Source organism: Hypanus sabinus, chromosome 2, assembly GCF_030144855.1.
Source record: "Hypanus sabinus isolate sHypSab1 chromosome 2, sHypSab1.hap1, whole genome shotgun sequence".
Lineage (NCBI taxonomy): Eukaryota > Metazoa > Chordata > Chondrichthyes > Myliobatiformes > Dasyatidae > Hypanus > Hypanus sabinus.
Genome location: NC_082707.1, coordinates 55,670,854 through 55,687,302, shown reverse-complemented (window position 1 = coordinate 55,687,302; position 16,449 = coordinate 55,670,854). Strand labels below are relative to the sequence as shown.

General features: G+C 40.5%; 1 protein-coding gene across 3 annotated transcripts in view; it reads left to right on the top strand.

The window, feature by feature from the left end:
- The window catches only part of plch1 (phospholipase C, eta 1), a 97,878-nt gene that overhangs the window by 74,759 nt on the left and 6,670 nt on the right, over positions 1–16,449 (top strand). For all 3 annotated transcript variants that reach the window (XM_059946347.1, XM_059946355.1, XM_059946363.1), the window contains 5 exons: positions 1,793–1,900; positions 4,297–4,421; positions 7,263–7,347; positions 13,194–13,340; positions 13,436–13,515. In XM_059946347.1, the coding sequence (XP_059802330.1) occupies positions 1,793–1,900; positions 4,297–4,421; positions 7,263–7,347; positions 13,194–13,340; positions 13,436–13,515 (545 nt within the window). The remainder of the gene's footprint in view (positions 1–1,792; positions 1,901–4,296; positions 4,422–7,262; positions 7,348–13,193; positions 13,341–13,435; positions 13,516–16,449) is intronic.

The following is a 16,449-nucleotide window of genomic DNA, read 5'->3' as shown; positions in this document are numbered from 1 at the left end:
TTTTTAAATTGTGAGAGGCATAGATAGGATGGGCAGACAGAATCTTTTCCTCAGGGTAAAAATGTCAAACAGCAGATGACATGCTTTTAAGGTTAGAGGGGGAAATTTGAAGGTGATGTGAGGGTCAAGCTTTTTAATGCAGAGAATGGTAGTGGCCTGGAACAGGTTATCAGGGGTAGCAGTGGAATCAGGGGTTTTAGATAGATGTATGATTATGTAAGGAATGGAGAGATATGTATGATACACAGGAGGAGAGGACATTTAGTATAAATTGACATAAAGATATTCACAACATTGTGAGTTGAATGGCCTGTCCACTGCTGTACTGTTCTATGTCCTACAGTTAATGAGTATATCCGACAGATTTCTGACAGTACTTGTTCAGTACTTGGGCCTTGGTGTCTTTTTGACCATTACCTATGAAGACCTCTTCCATAGGTGCTCCCCTCCTATATGGGTATCCTCCTTCCTTTGCTCTCTGCCTTACTGAGATGAAAAGGATATTATTAACCTTAAAGGACTCACCACTGCCATGTACTTGGAATTTTTTCACCTGCTTGGCATCCTGTTTGGATGCCTCATACTCTAATAGAGACATATCGGAGACTTGTTGAAATGCCTGGTAGCTGAATATACTCCAGCCACAATCTAATGAATGAATGTGTTTACATTAAAGGAAGTTTAGAAATTTACTTTGTAATTAACAAGTGCACCTGCTAGTAATTTTAAAAAATTTAGTCAGCCCACCTTGGTGGCTTTGGGCTTTTGCCCCCTCCCACCACAGACAAGTACTGCTGCCTAACTGATTTTGCCTCATCCATCATTGGTGGAGTTGTAGGACTGTGATAGCTTGGTGTTTAGAACACTGTCTGTCACTAATGATCCACAAAGTTAAAAACACAGCTGCTGAGGACAGGTGAACATGGAGAATCTGATCTACTTTAAGTTACATTGTACTTTTGATAATTATTAAACTGGTAGTTTTCTATTTTGTGTGAAAGCATATTTTGTGTAACAGGTAAATTATATATTGTTTAAAATCAATGAATTACCTAAAATTAATGGTGAGCAGGAAGTATTTATAAATAAAACAGACAACTGAAGCTGAATAGGACTGCTAAGGGGTCAACAGGCAAGGATGGTAAATATCAGTGAATCATAAAAATTGGCATAGTTGTGATAAGGTCATAAAGTGGCCAAAACCATTGCCAAGCTACTAGTGTGTCAGTAAAAGAAGTTTATCCAGCAGATTTCTTCTTTTCCTTTGTTCTCCAGAACAACTTGAGAGGTACTGCAAAAAAAAAGACAATTTAAAGGAAACATTCTGAAATTTAAATGCAATTAATAAATAAATATTTATTTTACAAACTGAGATGTACTGAATTTAGTGATTTACTAGTCAATATCCTGTGGTGCACCAATAAATTCGATTGTAGATATTGAACTTCAAAGGAAAGAGGAAAAAGTGGATAGAAATTCCACTAATAATCAACTTAGCAAATACAGAAGAACTGAAAGTGCAGTGGAAAACAGATAAAAGGAGAAGAAATAACTTTTATTGCTTTATACTACAGGCCAATGAAAAGCCAATGTAATTTGCTCTGGATTAGGCTGAGTCACTGCAGAAATGCTAAACATAATATAACGTTTCATAATCAAATTAAAATCAGTTTAGATTTAGTAAAGGTAATTGATTTTGCTATCAGTTTAACCTCTATAAATTTAATCCTCATTCTAAAAACTAAACAAACAGCTTTCAGTCTGACTCCTAACATTCTGTTTGTGTTCACAGTGGCACTAAATTATCAGACTGATGGTCGTATGATGCAACTAAACAGAGCCCTTTTTATGCAAAATGGAAATTGTGGGTATGTCCTAAAACCTCAATCGATGTGCCAAGGTATTCTTAATATTTAATATCTGATTTGATTCATGTTATTAAGGAATAAAGCTTGCTTGTTGAGTTATAGTTTACTCACATTTCAAAATGCAACGTTAATAATTTAAAATAAATTAGTCTTCCTTGGCAGCCTTAACGTTCATTCTGTTTTGCTCATTTTGAACCCAAAGGTTGCTGTGTGTCATTTCTGTAGTTGGTGATGCATATATTATGTAGATTTGTCTTGAACTATAAAATGTCCATCACCACAAAATAATACTGAAGTTACATTTTAATTAACAACTGATGCAAAAAAGCAACCTGAAATATCCAAATGAACTCTATCTGGTGAAAGTCTAACAAAGGTGACGGTTTTCAACATTCAATATTACAGCAGAGCTTTCAGTGTACTTTTTGTAGAATATGACCACCTCCAATATCTAAAATTCCACTTTCAAGCAGAATTACTGAACGAATTAGAAATGGGAATAGTTTACAATAGTAGAAGAAAAATTCCATATGCTCATGTGGAAAGCAATTTTTTTCAAGACTGGCTATTAATAGAATTCCTGCATTACCTTTTTTATATAGCAGTACTCCTCAACCATGACTACTTAAAGTGAAAAGTTTACCTTTTAGATAAGCTAGTCTGAGGCTCAGTCCACACTACACCGGATAAATCTATAACCAAAGCTTTTTCTCTTCATTTTTACCCTCCATCCACACTAAAATGGTTTTTTTCTTCCCCCCAAACTGGAGCTTTTCAGAAACGCTCTCCAAAGTGTGTAATTTTGAAAACGCCACTTGGCCGGAGCAGTGTGGACGGGGTAATCGGAGAAATCTGAAAACGCTGTCAGACGGTAGCGCACCATTTCATTGTTTTCTTGAATGCAATCTAACAATTTCAGAACAGACAGCAATGAGACTGAAGCCAGAAGAGTTAGAATGTACTCACCAAATACCCACCATAACTTACTGAATAAATAAGTATACTCACCTTGCCCTGTTTTCTGTCCTTGCTCGTGTGAAGGTGGTTTACCTATTTATGCAAGTACTTCTCTGACAATAGATGTGTAACAGCCTAATGTAACATTGTATGGAAATACAAGATAACACTGATGCAGACATGTTTTATACATTTAACACGGTGCTTTATTAATGCAACAAAGTTAGTCAGTTTTTCAATGTTCGTTGTCAGCCAGGTCATACTGTCCGTGAACTCTCTGTCGGTTGCCTCCATATGCTCCAGTATTTGTTTTTTTTTACTTTTAAGTTCTCCTGCGCAAGAGCCAACAGCTGTCCATCATTTTAAGTTTTTCTAGTCTGTAACTGGACAAACATGCACCGTCTTTCACAGTCAGATTCGACACCAAACATGTCGCTTGTTTTCAGTAGACGTGTCCTGCGCATGCACAATAGGAGGAGATTCACCAAAATCTCCATTTTAATGTGGACAGAGATATTTTTAAAAAGGCATAGTGTGGACGCCTAATGTTTTTACGTGAAACCGGCATTTTCAAAATTTTCCGGTCTAGTGTGGACTTAGTCTGAGAGTGTCAGCCCAGAGGCTAAGGCAAGTTTAACAACCTGGCCTCATTAATACCTCATTCGCAGAAGAACCCATCCAGGAAGTTGGCATCAAGCTGCAAGACCATTAAAACTGAATGATGAGAGACTGCTGCCATTCTCTGAGTCTAGAAGTATGAGAAAGCATAGATAAGAGTAATATCAATATGGGTAGTGTTGGGGACCAAGTAGGTGGTTACATGGATAGAAAGAGGTAATCTGAGCAAGGACTGGGGGTGGGGGGAGGTAGTGGGCGGTTGGAAGAATGGGATGGTCAGAAGCTCTGGTTGGTGCCAAATAGAAACTGGGTTTTACAAGCCTTGATTCAGCCTTCAGCATTGCATAGGTACTGGAATAGTATGGGAAATGGGTTTTTGTTGAGGTCAAATGTGTTGGCTTTAGCCAGTCTTGTAAATTTAAATAAGAACCCTACTAACTTCAAGTGGGTTTTTAGGTGAAAATTTAAAAATTTTAGCCAGTCAAATCAAAGCAAGTAAGCGGCACTATTCTCTTCCTCTCTCACATGGTGCCTGTCTTTGGAAGGAGTTAAAGGAAAATTTGCATGTTCATTTTAGCATCTTTTATTATTTTGTTACTACATTGAAATTTCATAAGAATGCAAATAGATGTTTTTTATATAATCAAACATAATTCAAATATTCTGAAGGGAAGTAAATTGTACAATCAATTCTCAAGACTTGGAAGATTATCTTAACATTTTGCCGTCCATTCTGTTTACAAATGCAGATTTTGCAAATGTGTGCAAATATATAATTTCCTTCTTTTTAAGAAAATCATGTGTTCATTATCAATTGGCTTGTTTCCTGAATAGCATGAAATTATTGTTTTAGGTGTTTTTAACCCATTCTCTGAAGATTTTCTGCATGGTCATCCAAAAAAGCAGCTAACGGTAAAAATAATCAGTGGGCAGCAGTTGCTAAAGCCACCTAATTCTATGCTTGGGGACAGACGTGAGGTAATGGAGATTTGTTGTGCTATTTATACAAGATTTTGGTCATCAAACTTTGACCTCCCTTGTCAGCCATGGTTGTATCATACCTTTGGAACACTACTTTGGAATGTATCTACTGTCCCTTGTACCTTCCGAATTGCTCCCAGAAATTCTAGCCATTGCTGATCTGCCATCATCCCTGCAAGTGTCAGTTTTGGCCAATTCCTCTCTTATGCCTCTCTAATTCCCTTTACTCCACCGTAATATTACTACATCTGACTTTAGCTTCTCCTTCTCAGATTTCAGGGTGAATTCTATCATATGCTCCTACGGATTCTTGTACCTTAAGGTCCCTAATAAATTCTGGTTCATTGCATAACACCCAATCCAGATTAGCTGATCCCGAGTGGGATCAACCATGAGCAATTCTAAAAAAAAACATCTTGTAGGCATTCTACAAACTCCCCCTCTTGGGATCCAGCACCAACCTGATTTTCCTAATCTACCTGCATATTGAAGTACCCCCATGACTATCATAACATTGCCCTTTTGACATAACTTCTATCTCCTGTTGCAAATTGTAGCCCACATCTTTGCTACTGTTCAGAGTCATGTATATCAAGGTTTTTTTTACCCTTGCAGTTTCTTAGCTCTACCCACGAAGATTCTACACCTTCCAATCCTATGTCACCTTTCTAAGGATTTGACTTAATTTTTTACCAACAGAGCCACCCCACACCCTCTGCCTACCTGCCTGTCCTTTTGATTCAATGTGTAGGATGTTAAGTGCCCAGCTATAATTTTCATTCAGCTATGACTCAGTGATGCCCACAACATCACAGCTGTCAATCTCTAACTGTGCCACAGGTTCATCTACCTTTTTCTGCATACTGTGATCTTTCGAATATAACACCTACAGTCCTGTATTCATCAGCCTTTTCAACTTTGTCCCCCTTTTACATTGCAACTCATCATTGCAATTTTGCCCCATCATCAGCCTCTTCTTGCTAGCAGTCTCACTAAACACTGTCTCTGTTTGTAAACAAACTGCCCCACCCTCAGCCCTGTCACTCTAGTTCCCTCCTGAACAGTGATAGCAAGGATATTGGTCCCCCTTGGGTTCAGGTGTAACCCGTCCCTTTTGTACAGGTTGTACCTTCCCCAGAAGAGATCGCAATGATCCAGAAATCTGAACCCCTGTCCCTTGCATCTGTACTTCGGCCACACATTCATCTGCCAAATTCTCCTATTCTTACCCTCACTGGCATGTGGCACAGGGGGCAATCCGGGGATTACTATCCTGGCTGTCCTGCTTCTCAGCTTGCTATGTAGCTCCCTAAAATCTCTTTTCAGGACCTCCTCACCTTTCCTACTGATGTCTTTGGTGCCAATATGTACCAAGTCTCAGGCTGCTCACCCACCCCCTTTAGAATGCCCTTAACCCGATCTGAGACATCCTTGACCCTGACTCCGGGGGGGGGGAGGGGGGGGGGGAGGGCAACATACCATCTGTGTGTCTATTGGGTCCACAGAATATTTTTCTCTATTCCTCTAACTATGGAATCTCATATCACTACTGTAGTGTTCCTCTCCTCTCTTCTCCCCTGAGCCACAGCACCAGACTTAGAGCTAAAGACCAGGTCGATGCAACTTCCCCCCAGTAGGACATACCCCTCATCAGTATCCAAAATGGTACACCTGTCCCCCTCTCAACCATAAACTCATAGTTTCATAAACTGAAATATCCATAAACTCATGGTTCCATGTGCTGATCCATGTTCCAACTTCATCACCTTTATCAATGATAATCCTAGCACTAAAATATACATACTGCAAATTACCTGTTCAGTGATATCAAACACAAGATGCTGGAGGAACTCAGCAGACCAGACAGCATCTATGGAGAAGGGTACAGTCAACATTTCGGGCCAAGACCCTCCAGCATGACTGGAGAAAGAATGATGAGTAGAGTTAAAAGGTGTTGAGATCCTGTTGGAGATGGCTGAAGTTGTAGAGAATTACGTGCTGGATGAGGAAGCTGGTGGGGTGATAGTTGAGGACAAGAGGAACTCTATCCCTATCCCTGGAGAAAACTAATCTACTGATGTCTATTATAAACCCACGAACTCTCACAGCTACCTTGACTATACCTCTTCCCAACCTGTTACTTGTAAAAACACCATCCCCTTCTTTCAATTCCTCTGTCTCCATCGAATCTTCTCTCAGGATGAGGCTTTTCATTCCAGAACAAAGTAGATATCTTACTTCTTCAAAGAAAGGGGCTTCCCTTCCTCCACCATCAACACTACTCTCAGCTGTATCTCTTCCATTTCATGCACGTCTGCTCTTACCCATCCTCCCATCACCCTACCAGAGATAAGGTTCCTCTTGTCCTAACCTACCACCCCACCAGCTTCCGCATCATAATTCTCTGGAACTGGTCAGAGAGACTGTTTACCTTGAAATCCTGCATCTTACAGTAGGAGCATTCCACAGCTTTAACTACCATCCTGCCTACACTGAATTAAGGACATTTACAGACAACAAAATTGCCTACCTGTTCTCGGCTGTGCATTCTTTGAATCAAAGAAATGATTCTAAATAACTCAGTGTACTTAACCTCTGCCCGTTCTCACCGAAGCCTTTGATGCAAAGCCTCCCATTCTAACCTTTTAAATTGGTGTGTAAAGTTCACAAGGAGCTGTCTCCAACTCAACTTAACTGCAATTATTTTTTACACCTCTAGCAACATACATAGAACAATAATGTGTATTTATTATTATATTATTTCATGCTCAGTTGCATCAGTAAATTCATCAAGTACATTTTCTCTTTTATAATTTTCAAATGATTTATCATCAACAGATAATTGATCCCTTTGTTGAAGTGGAAATTCTTGGTTTACCAATTGATTGCTGGAAGGAACAGACCAGAGTAGTAGATGATAATGGTGAGCTTGACTCTACTTTGCTTTATATTGTATGTACATATTCTAATTGTGCAATTAGGTATTTAAATAGAGAATTGCTGAACAGTTCTTTAGATTAACTATTCAATAAGAATACATACTGGGACATGATGACGTCTTGCTGTTCAATAAGGGTAGGACCTCAATGCTCTTGAAGCATGAAAACCTAGTTTCTGGTGAGTGTTGGATCAGCTTGAAACCTCATGGAGACACTCAGACTTTGTGGCCTCTGTCTGTGCCTCCATGGTAGCCATTAGAATTATGAGTGAACGCTTGCAGAGGTGCTTATAATCTGCAGAGTGAAATTGATGCACAGAGCCTGGAGAGCGATCTCAAATCTAGGAGATCAGCTCCTTGTCCCTGTCCATTTCTCACAATAGCTAAGGCAAGCTGGGTAACATTGCCAACCGTAATATGCATAGTTACCATCTTAAATGCCTCTTTGATTCTGGGGCAATTAAGGACAGAGAATAAATGCCAGCTTTTACATCCACATTCAGCTGTGGTCAAAGAAATGAAGAAAATGTCTTCTCAGATCTTCTGTAAGCCTCTTTGTATCCTCCTCACAACCCAAACTAGTACCCAGTAGACTGGATATACTGTACTTGGTCCCTCATCTAAATCATTGGCACAAATTATGGTTAGTTGGGCTTCAATCAGAAATCCATCTGATATTCTACCAGTCATGGCCTCCCTACCAATTATGATTAATTTCTTCCTACTGTTCCCTGTGTGTTGACAAATCCTCAATCCATGTAAATATGTTAGTCCAAATGCTGTGTGCCCTAGTTATATTTAAATATGTTGAGTATCATCTTATTAAAGATCTTTGGCATGTCTATACAACATATCTACTGGTTCTCCCTCCCCCTTCAGCCATCCTGCTAATCCAATCTCAAAACCTTCTAACAGATTTGTCAAACAATTCTTTTCATCTATCCACACTAATCTAACCAAATCGTTTTCTAATGGCCTGAAGGATAATTTTATTATTTTCTTTGTGACTAATGTCACATTAACTGTTTTATATGTACAGTAGTTTCTTCTCACTTTTTTAAAACAATGGAATTACATTTGCTACCTGTAAGTCTGCGGGGAAACATTATCTCCATAGTTGCAACCTTTTTCAAAACTTTAGCAAACTTTCAAGTCAAGTCAAGTCACTTTTATTATCATTTTGACCATAATTGCTGGTACAGTGCATAGTAAAAACGAGATAATATTTTTCAGGACCATGGTGTTACATGACACAGCACAGAAACTAGACTGAACTACGTTAAAAAAAACAACACAGAGAAAACTACACTGGACTACAGACCTACACAGGACTGCATAAAGTGCACAAAAACAGTGCAGGCATTACAATAAATAATAAACATTACAATAGGGCAAGGTGCCAGTCCAAGCTTCGGGTATTGAGGAGTCTGATAGCTTGTGGGAAGAAACTGTTACATAGTCTGGTCATGAGAGCCCAAATGCTTCGGAGCCTTTTCCCAGATGGCAGGAGGGAGAAGAGATTGTATGAGGGATGCATGGGGTCCTTCATAATGCTGCTTCCTTTGCGGATGCAGTGTGTAGTGTAAACATCTGTGATGGCGGGAAGAGAGACCCCAATGATCTTCTCAGCTGACCTCACTATCCACTGCGGGGTCTTGCGATCCGAGATGGTGCAATTTCTGAACCAGGCAGTGATGCAGCTGCTCAGGATGCTCTCAATACAACCCCTATAGAATGTGATGACGATGGGGGTAGGAGACGGACTTTCCTCAGCCTTCGCAGAAAGTAGAGACGCTGCTGGGCTTTCTTTGCTATGGAGCTGGTGTTCAGGGACCAAGTGAGATTCTCCACCAGGTGAACACCAAGAAATTTGGTGCTCTTTACGATCTCCACCGAGGAGCCGTCGATGTTCAGCGGGGAGTGGTCGCTCCATGCCCTCCTGAAGTCAACAACCATCTCTTTTGTTTCATTCACATTAAGAGACAGGTTGTTAGCTCTGCACCAGTTCATTAGCTGCTGCACCTCCTCCCCGTAAGCTGACTCATCGTTCTTGCTGACGAGACCCACCACGGTCATGTCATAGGCGAACTTGATGATGTGGTTCGAGCTGTGTGTTGCAGCACAGTCGAGGGTCAGCAGAGTGAACAGCAGTGGACTGAGCACGCAACCCCGGGGGGCCCCCATGCTCAGCGTGATAGTGTTGGAGATGCTGTTTCCGATCCGGACTGACTGAGGTCTCCCAGTCAGGAAGTCCAGGATCCAGCCGCAGAGGGAGGTGTTCTGGCCCATTAGGCTCAGCTTTCTGATCAGTTTCTGAGGGATGATTGTGTTGAATGCTGAACTGAAGTCTATGAACAGCATCCAAACGTATGTGTCTTTTTTGTCCAGGTGGGTTAGGGCCAGGTGGAGGGTGGTGGCAATGGCGTCATCTGTTGAGTGGTTGGGACGGTACACAAACTGCAGGGGGTCCAGTGAGGGGGACAGCAGGGTCTTGATATGCCTCATGATGAGCCTCTCGAAACACTTCATGATGATGGATGTGAGTGCAACAGGATGGTAGTCATTTAGGCAGGATTCTGAAGACTTCTTCGGCACGGGGACGATGGTGGTGGCCTTGAAGCACGTAGGAACGGTGGCGCTGCTCAGGGAGATGTTGAAGATGTCGGTGAGAACATCTGTTAGCTGGTCTGCACATCCTCTGAACACTCTACTGGTCCAGCAGCCTTCCGTGATGTGACCCTGCACAGGGTTCTTCTCACGTTGGCCACGGAGAGACACAGCACCTGGTCATTTGTTGGAGGGGTGGTTTTCCTTGCCGCCACGTCATTTTCCATCTCAAACCGGGCATAGAAGTTATTCAGCACATCTGGGAGGGAGGTATCACCTTCATAGTCAGGTGATGTTATCCTATAATTGGTGATGTCCTGGATGCCCTTCCACATGCGCCGCGTGTTGTCGCTGTCCTGGAAATGGCTGTGGAATAGCTGGGCATGTGCACATTGCCCCTCTGATGACTCGGGACAGTTTGGCCCTTGCTGTTGTTAGACCTGCCTTGTCCCCTGCTCTGAAGGCGGAGTCGCGGAACCTCAGCAGCGCACGCACCTCTGCGGTCTTCCATGGCTTCTGGTTAGTGCGTGTAGTGATGGTCGTGGACACAGTAGCATCATCAATGCACTTGCTGATGTAGCTGGTCACTGATGCTGTGTACTCCTCTAAGTTGGTAGAGTCGCCATCGGTTGCAGTCTTCCTGAACATGTGCCAGTCAGTGTGCTCAAAGCAGTCTTGAAGAGCAGAGATGGCTCCTGCTGGCCAGGTTTTCACCTGCTTCTGAACTGGTCTGGAGCGCCTGACAAGTGGTCTGTATGCGGGGATTAGCATAACAGAGATGTGGTCTGAGTAACCGAGGTGAGGGCGGGGCTCTGCTCAGTACGCGTCGGGGATGTTTGTGTAAGCAAGGTCCAACGCGTTCTCCCCTCTCATTGCAAAGTCCACATACTGATGGAATTTGGGGAGCGCTGACTTAAGGTTCGCGAGGTTAAAATCACCCGCGACAATAAACAGTCCATCAGGGTGTGCGTTCTACATTTTGCTAATAGCCCCGTACAGATCACAGAGCGCCTCCTTAGCATTAGCACTGGGGGGAATGTAGACACCGAATATAAGGACAGAGGTGAATTCCCGTGGCAAATAAAATGGTCTGCATCGAACTGCCACAAACTCCACTAGTGATGAGCAGTGTCGGGAAACCAGCACAGAGTTCTTACACCATTCCGTGTTGATGTAAACACACAAGCCACCACTGCGAGTCTTACCAGAGAGGACTGCTTCCCTGTCCGCACAAAACAAAGCGAGTCCGTCTGGCTGAATGGCAGCGTCCGAAATTCCATCAGTGAGCCACGTCTCTGTGAAGACATGCGAAGAGCAAACTCCCACCGAGTATTTCATTGGAATCGGATGTAGTCCGTTTTATCCCATCCCAATACCTTTTTTAACCCATGTTAACTTTTGCTGATATTTTGCACATTGATAGAGGCTTCTACAATATAATTTATGTTTCTCATTTGATTAGTTCACTTCATTTTCCCTTTGCTTAATTTCTGTTTGGTTAGAGGATATTTGTTTTAAACTATGTGTTAATTCTTTAAATGCTAGTTATTCTTTGCTTTTTGTCATCTTTGAGTGCAATTTGACATACATTATATCTTTCTAGTTTTTGTTCAAATCTGAGATCCTGATTGAAGTAAATTACTTTAGATCTCTATATAAAATAGTATCAGATTGTGATCATTCTTCCCCTTAGCACCTTTTCCCACTCAATTATTAGTCTAATAAATGCACAGATTTAAAATAGCCTGTTTCTTTGCTGTTTTCTCAACATGCTATTCTACCGAATAACTCAGATCCCATAATTACTTTAAAATAGAATTAAATGAATTTGTTCATTTGTGCAAGAGCACCAGAATTAATAAAGCTGCTGAATTTTTATAACCCTACTACCCATGAATAATTTTTCATCCCTTTCCAGCCTGCATGCAACCCTGTCTTTCTTCATGTCTCCAATTCAGTTGTTCTTGTTGTATATCAGCTTGCACATTTGCAATCTTTCCCCTTTATAGAGCAAAAATGTTTGTCATGTGCACAAGTACCTATATGCACAGGAGCAATGAAAAATCTGTTTGCAACCCCATCAGAGATAAATTCACAAGAAAAAACTAAGACAAAATATACATACATTTTACAAGACCAGTCAGTACAAAATAGTCCATTGTGTTATAGACTGGTCACAGTGTTGCTACACTGAGGTTCTGACAGTTAGTTCAAGAACCAAGTGGTTGAAGGGAAGGAACTGTTCTTGAACTTGGTGGTGAGGCTTCAGGCTTCTGTGACAAGATATTCTGCAGAGGCTGGAAATTTTGAGCAAAATGCAGAAAGTTCTGGAGGAACTCTGCCAGCATCTATGGAGGGGAATAAACAGTTAACATCTTGGGCTGAGACCTCTGCCCAATTGTAACTGTAAGATGGCATGGCCTGGAGAGCGGGTGTCTTTGATGATACATGTTGTTGCTTCGAGACAGTGCTTCATGAAGATACTATAATGGTGGGGTGGAATATGCCTATTAAGTATTGGGCTAAGTCTCCTCTGCAGCTTCTTTCATCCCTGTGCATTTGAATTGCCATACTAGATCACGATGCAATTAGTCAGGATTCTTCCAACAGTATATCTGTAAACATTGGTAAAAGGTGACATGCCAAACCTTAATGTTTTAAGTAAAGAAGCTGGTGCATCTTCCTTGTGAGTGCATTTATGTGCTATGCCCAGGACAGGTCATCTGATATCTTAACTCGGGAACTTAAAGCTGCTAACACTCTTTGCTGATGATCTGCCAAGGTAGATTGACATATTCACTTTTTCCTCTTCCTAAAGAGAATCAGCTATTTAGTTTTACTGATGCTGAGCAAGAGGTTGTTATTGCAGCACTACATAACCAGGTATCCAATTTCACACCTGTTCATAATTCTCTGAGGTTGATTTCCCATTTATAAAATCTGTTATTTTTAATTGTTAGTCTTTGATTAATATGAAGACGGGAATAACTTCAGATGAAAATCTATATATACTAACAGTATCAATTCCATAATTGTATAAGGGAACCAATAAAGTTATGTGACTCATAATGAAACAATATGTTTTCTTAACTGTTCTCTGAAGTAATTACCATTGGTTCTTTTCTGGTGAAGAAGTTCATGGTAGAGGCTGATTTGTCTATGTGCTTAATAGATGTGCAGGAAAAAAAGTGTTCTAAATTTAATTCTTTTTTCTTTATATGAAGGATTTAACCCTGTGTGGGAAGAAACTATAACCTTTACAGTCCATATGCCTGAAATAGCCCTGGTCCGATTTCTAGTGTGGAATCATGATCCAATTGGTCGAGATTTTGTAGGTGAAAAAACTGTGTCCTTTAGTGCTCTCATGCCTGGTCAGTACACCTTTCAAAACAAAAATATCATTCATTAAACTATCACTGTCCTGTTTACTGTAGGCATTGATTTAAGAACAATCTTCCTTCCACAGGATACCGGCATATTTACTTGGAGGGCATGCCAGAATCTTCACTATTTGTGCACGTGACGATTCATGACATTTGTGGAAAGGTAGGTAATCTTACACATTCTCGTCTGATTTAAAAGTATTAAAGGTTTAGGTGCTGCATCATTTGCACTCTTTGGAAGTACAAAATTGGTTGCAAAATTGGGACAATAAATTTGTCTTTACTAGTTTGTAATATTCTGGTGGTGTCAATGGATTACATTTTCTTTCCTTGAATGACAGCAGATTGACAAGCAAAGATACCGGCAGAGTGGCAGTGGTAGGATCACAAATTATCTTGTGAAAGTAATAGATTGCAAGTAAGATGTATGTTCATAGCAACACAAAATGCTGGATGAAGTCAGCAGGTCAGCCAGCATATGTGGAGAGGAACAGACATTTGACATGACAGTCCTGAAATATCAACTGCTTATTCTTCTGTATAGATGCTACCTGACCTGTTGAGTTCCTCCAGCATTTTATATATGTTACTCTGGATTTTCAGTAGCTGCCGAATCTCTTGTCTTTAAGATGGATGCTCATATCATCTGTAAATTGAGACTGTGAAATGAGGGAGAAATAGAATGCGGGAAGGTGTTTAAGTTTTAGTATACTTTCCTGGTCTCAGTGCCACTACTGACATTGGACTCTTATGACTGCTACAATTATAAGCAGGGGTCAAAGCTTTCCAGTATTTGTTTTGTGCTGTCTTCTGCAGGAGAGCATGCACTGTATTATACACAGCTAATGAGAGTATCATGTTTGAATTTCTGGGAATGTTTGTGAATATGAATTATAGCATCATCCTCACTACTGAGTCAGAGGGTCCCAGGTTTAAATCTCATTCCAAAGAGTAGAAAAAAACGTAGGCTCCACATCAATGTGGCACTCTGAGATGAAATCTTAAACCAAGAGTACATCTGCTCTGCCAGGTAGAAGTAAAATCAAAGATCAAATGCTAGAGGACTCAATAGGCCGATTAGCTTAATACTGTTCCCATGTCTCATGATCTTATTACAGATACCTGAAGAACACTACTAGATACAGATCTCCAAATAAAACAAATCTCATCATAATAAAGCAATTATAAGAAATAGGACCAGGACCAGCCATTTGGCCTGCTCTGTCATTCAGTAAGATCATGGCTGATCTGGTCAGGGACTAAGCTACTTTTCCCCGTACCCTTAATACCGCTGCTATGCAAAATTATAACTGTCTTAAATGCATTGAATAAGGTAGTCTCTGTTGCTTCCCTGGGCAATGAATTCTACAGATTCACTACTCTGGGAAAGGCAGTTTTTCCTTATTCCATTCTGAAATCCATTCCCCCAAATCTTGAAGCTATGTTTTCTAGTCTCACCTAGTGAAAACAACTTTACTGCTTCTATCTTATCTAACCCATTCATAATTTTGTTTCTATTACATCACCTCTCATCCTTCTGAATTCCAGCAAATATAGTCCCAAGTGACCCAATCTCTCCTCATAGGTTAACCCTTCATCTCAGTAATCATACATTAATCATAAAATGGTGTAATAATCAGATTTATCATTAATGCAACAATATTCAGATCAGTATCTTGCTTTACTGAACTAGTGTAAAGTAGTTTTCCACTGCTTAATTTAACTAAAAAGCTGGTGGTACCTACTGCTTTTTAAATATAAAAGTTGATAAATATTCAGCAAATGTGGGGACTGTAACTATGCACAAAATACACTGGAGTGCCTGGAATCTTGCGAAATGTTTTTATCATAATTAAAAACACTGGCATGATCAATCACTTCCTGTGTTTGTAAAATTTGCTCCACACATTAGCTGCTGTATTCGCTGCGTATTCACAGCAAGCTCACTAAAAGTAAACCAGTTGTAGTAAGCTCTGAAACCAAATCAGGTTTTATACAAATACTACTTTTCTTCCCCTCTTCTCTCCTCCTGCAAAAATGCAACTTGCTTTATGCTAGATAGCAGGAATAATCTCAATCGCAGCATAAACATTTGACAATTTTCATTGAATAAGAAAGCCCCCATAGACTGCTGAGAATCAGCCTCACTGGCATAATGAACAAGAGCACCTCTAACAGACTTGTCCTTAAGTACAACTTTCATTCTGTTCCCCAGCACATAAAGTATAACCAGCGTAGTAACGAGTGGATAAAGATCTTTTAGAAGGCAGAAATTCCTGCAACTTCACAGATTTACTGCTGCATTTAATTCTTGCCTAATTCAGTAGATGGATCTATTTGGAAAAAAGTCCAAGAATAGAATAAATAGTTTTCAACAATATAGAAGAGTGCATATATTAAGTTCAAACAGCTGGAGCTGTTTTCTAGTGTTAGCTGGAGTGGGGTAAATAAATAAAAATAATGATATCTACAGAAGATGTAAGAATTGGATTTCATACAGTCACCGGAATTGTGTATGACTCATTGACATTGGAAGTATTCTCATGCAGAGACTGAAGGCTTTTTTCACACACTTTTAGCCACCCACTGGATATTGCAAAGATTGCTGAAAATGTCCATTAGGAATTCTAGAGTAGAGCAAGGAAATGGTTTCATTTCCTTAAAAATTCAAAAAGCAAGTAGCCGAGATAGATTGGTAAACACGAGGAAATCTGAAGATGCTGGAAATTCAAGCAACACACACAAAATGCTGGTGGAACACAGCAGGCCAGGCAGCATCGATAGGGAGAAGCGCTGTCGACGTTTCTGGCCGAGACCCTTCTCAGGAGATAGATTGGTATGGTTTTCACTCTGCTCAAATCATCATAAGTTGGGCCTTGGAACATTCAGCAACAATAGAGAACCTCATCTTAATTGAGGTTCATTCATCTCATTAAAAATTCACAGCAATTTCAAAAAGAGATTTTACAGATACTGAAAATCTAGAGTAGCACAAGATGCTAGAGGAACTCAGCAGTTCAGGCAGCTTCTGTGGAGGAGAATAAAGATGCTTTGGGCAGAGAGGCAAGAAGGATCTTGGTCTGAAGCATTGTCTCTA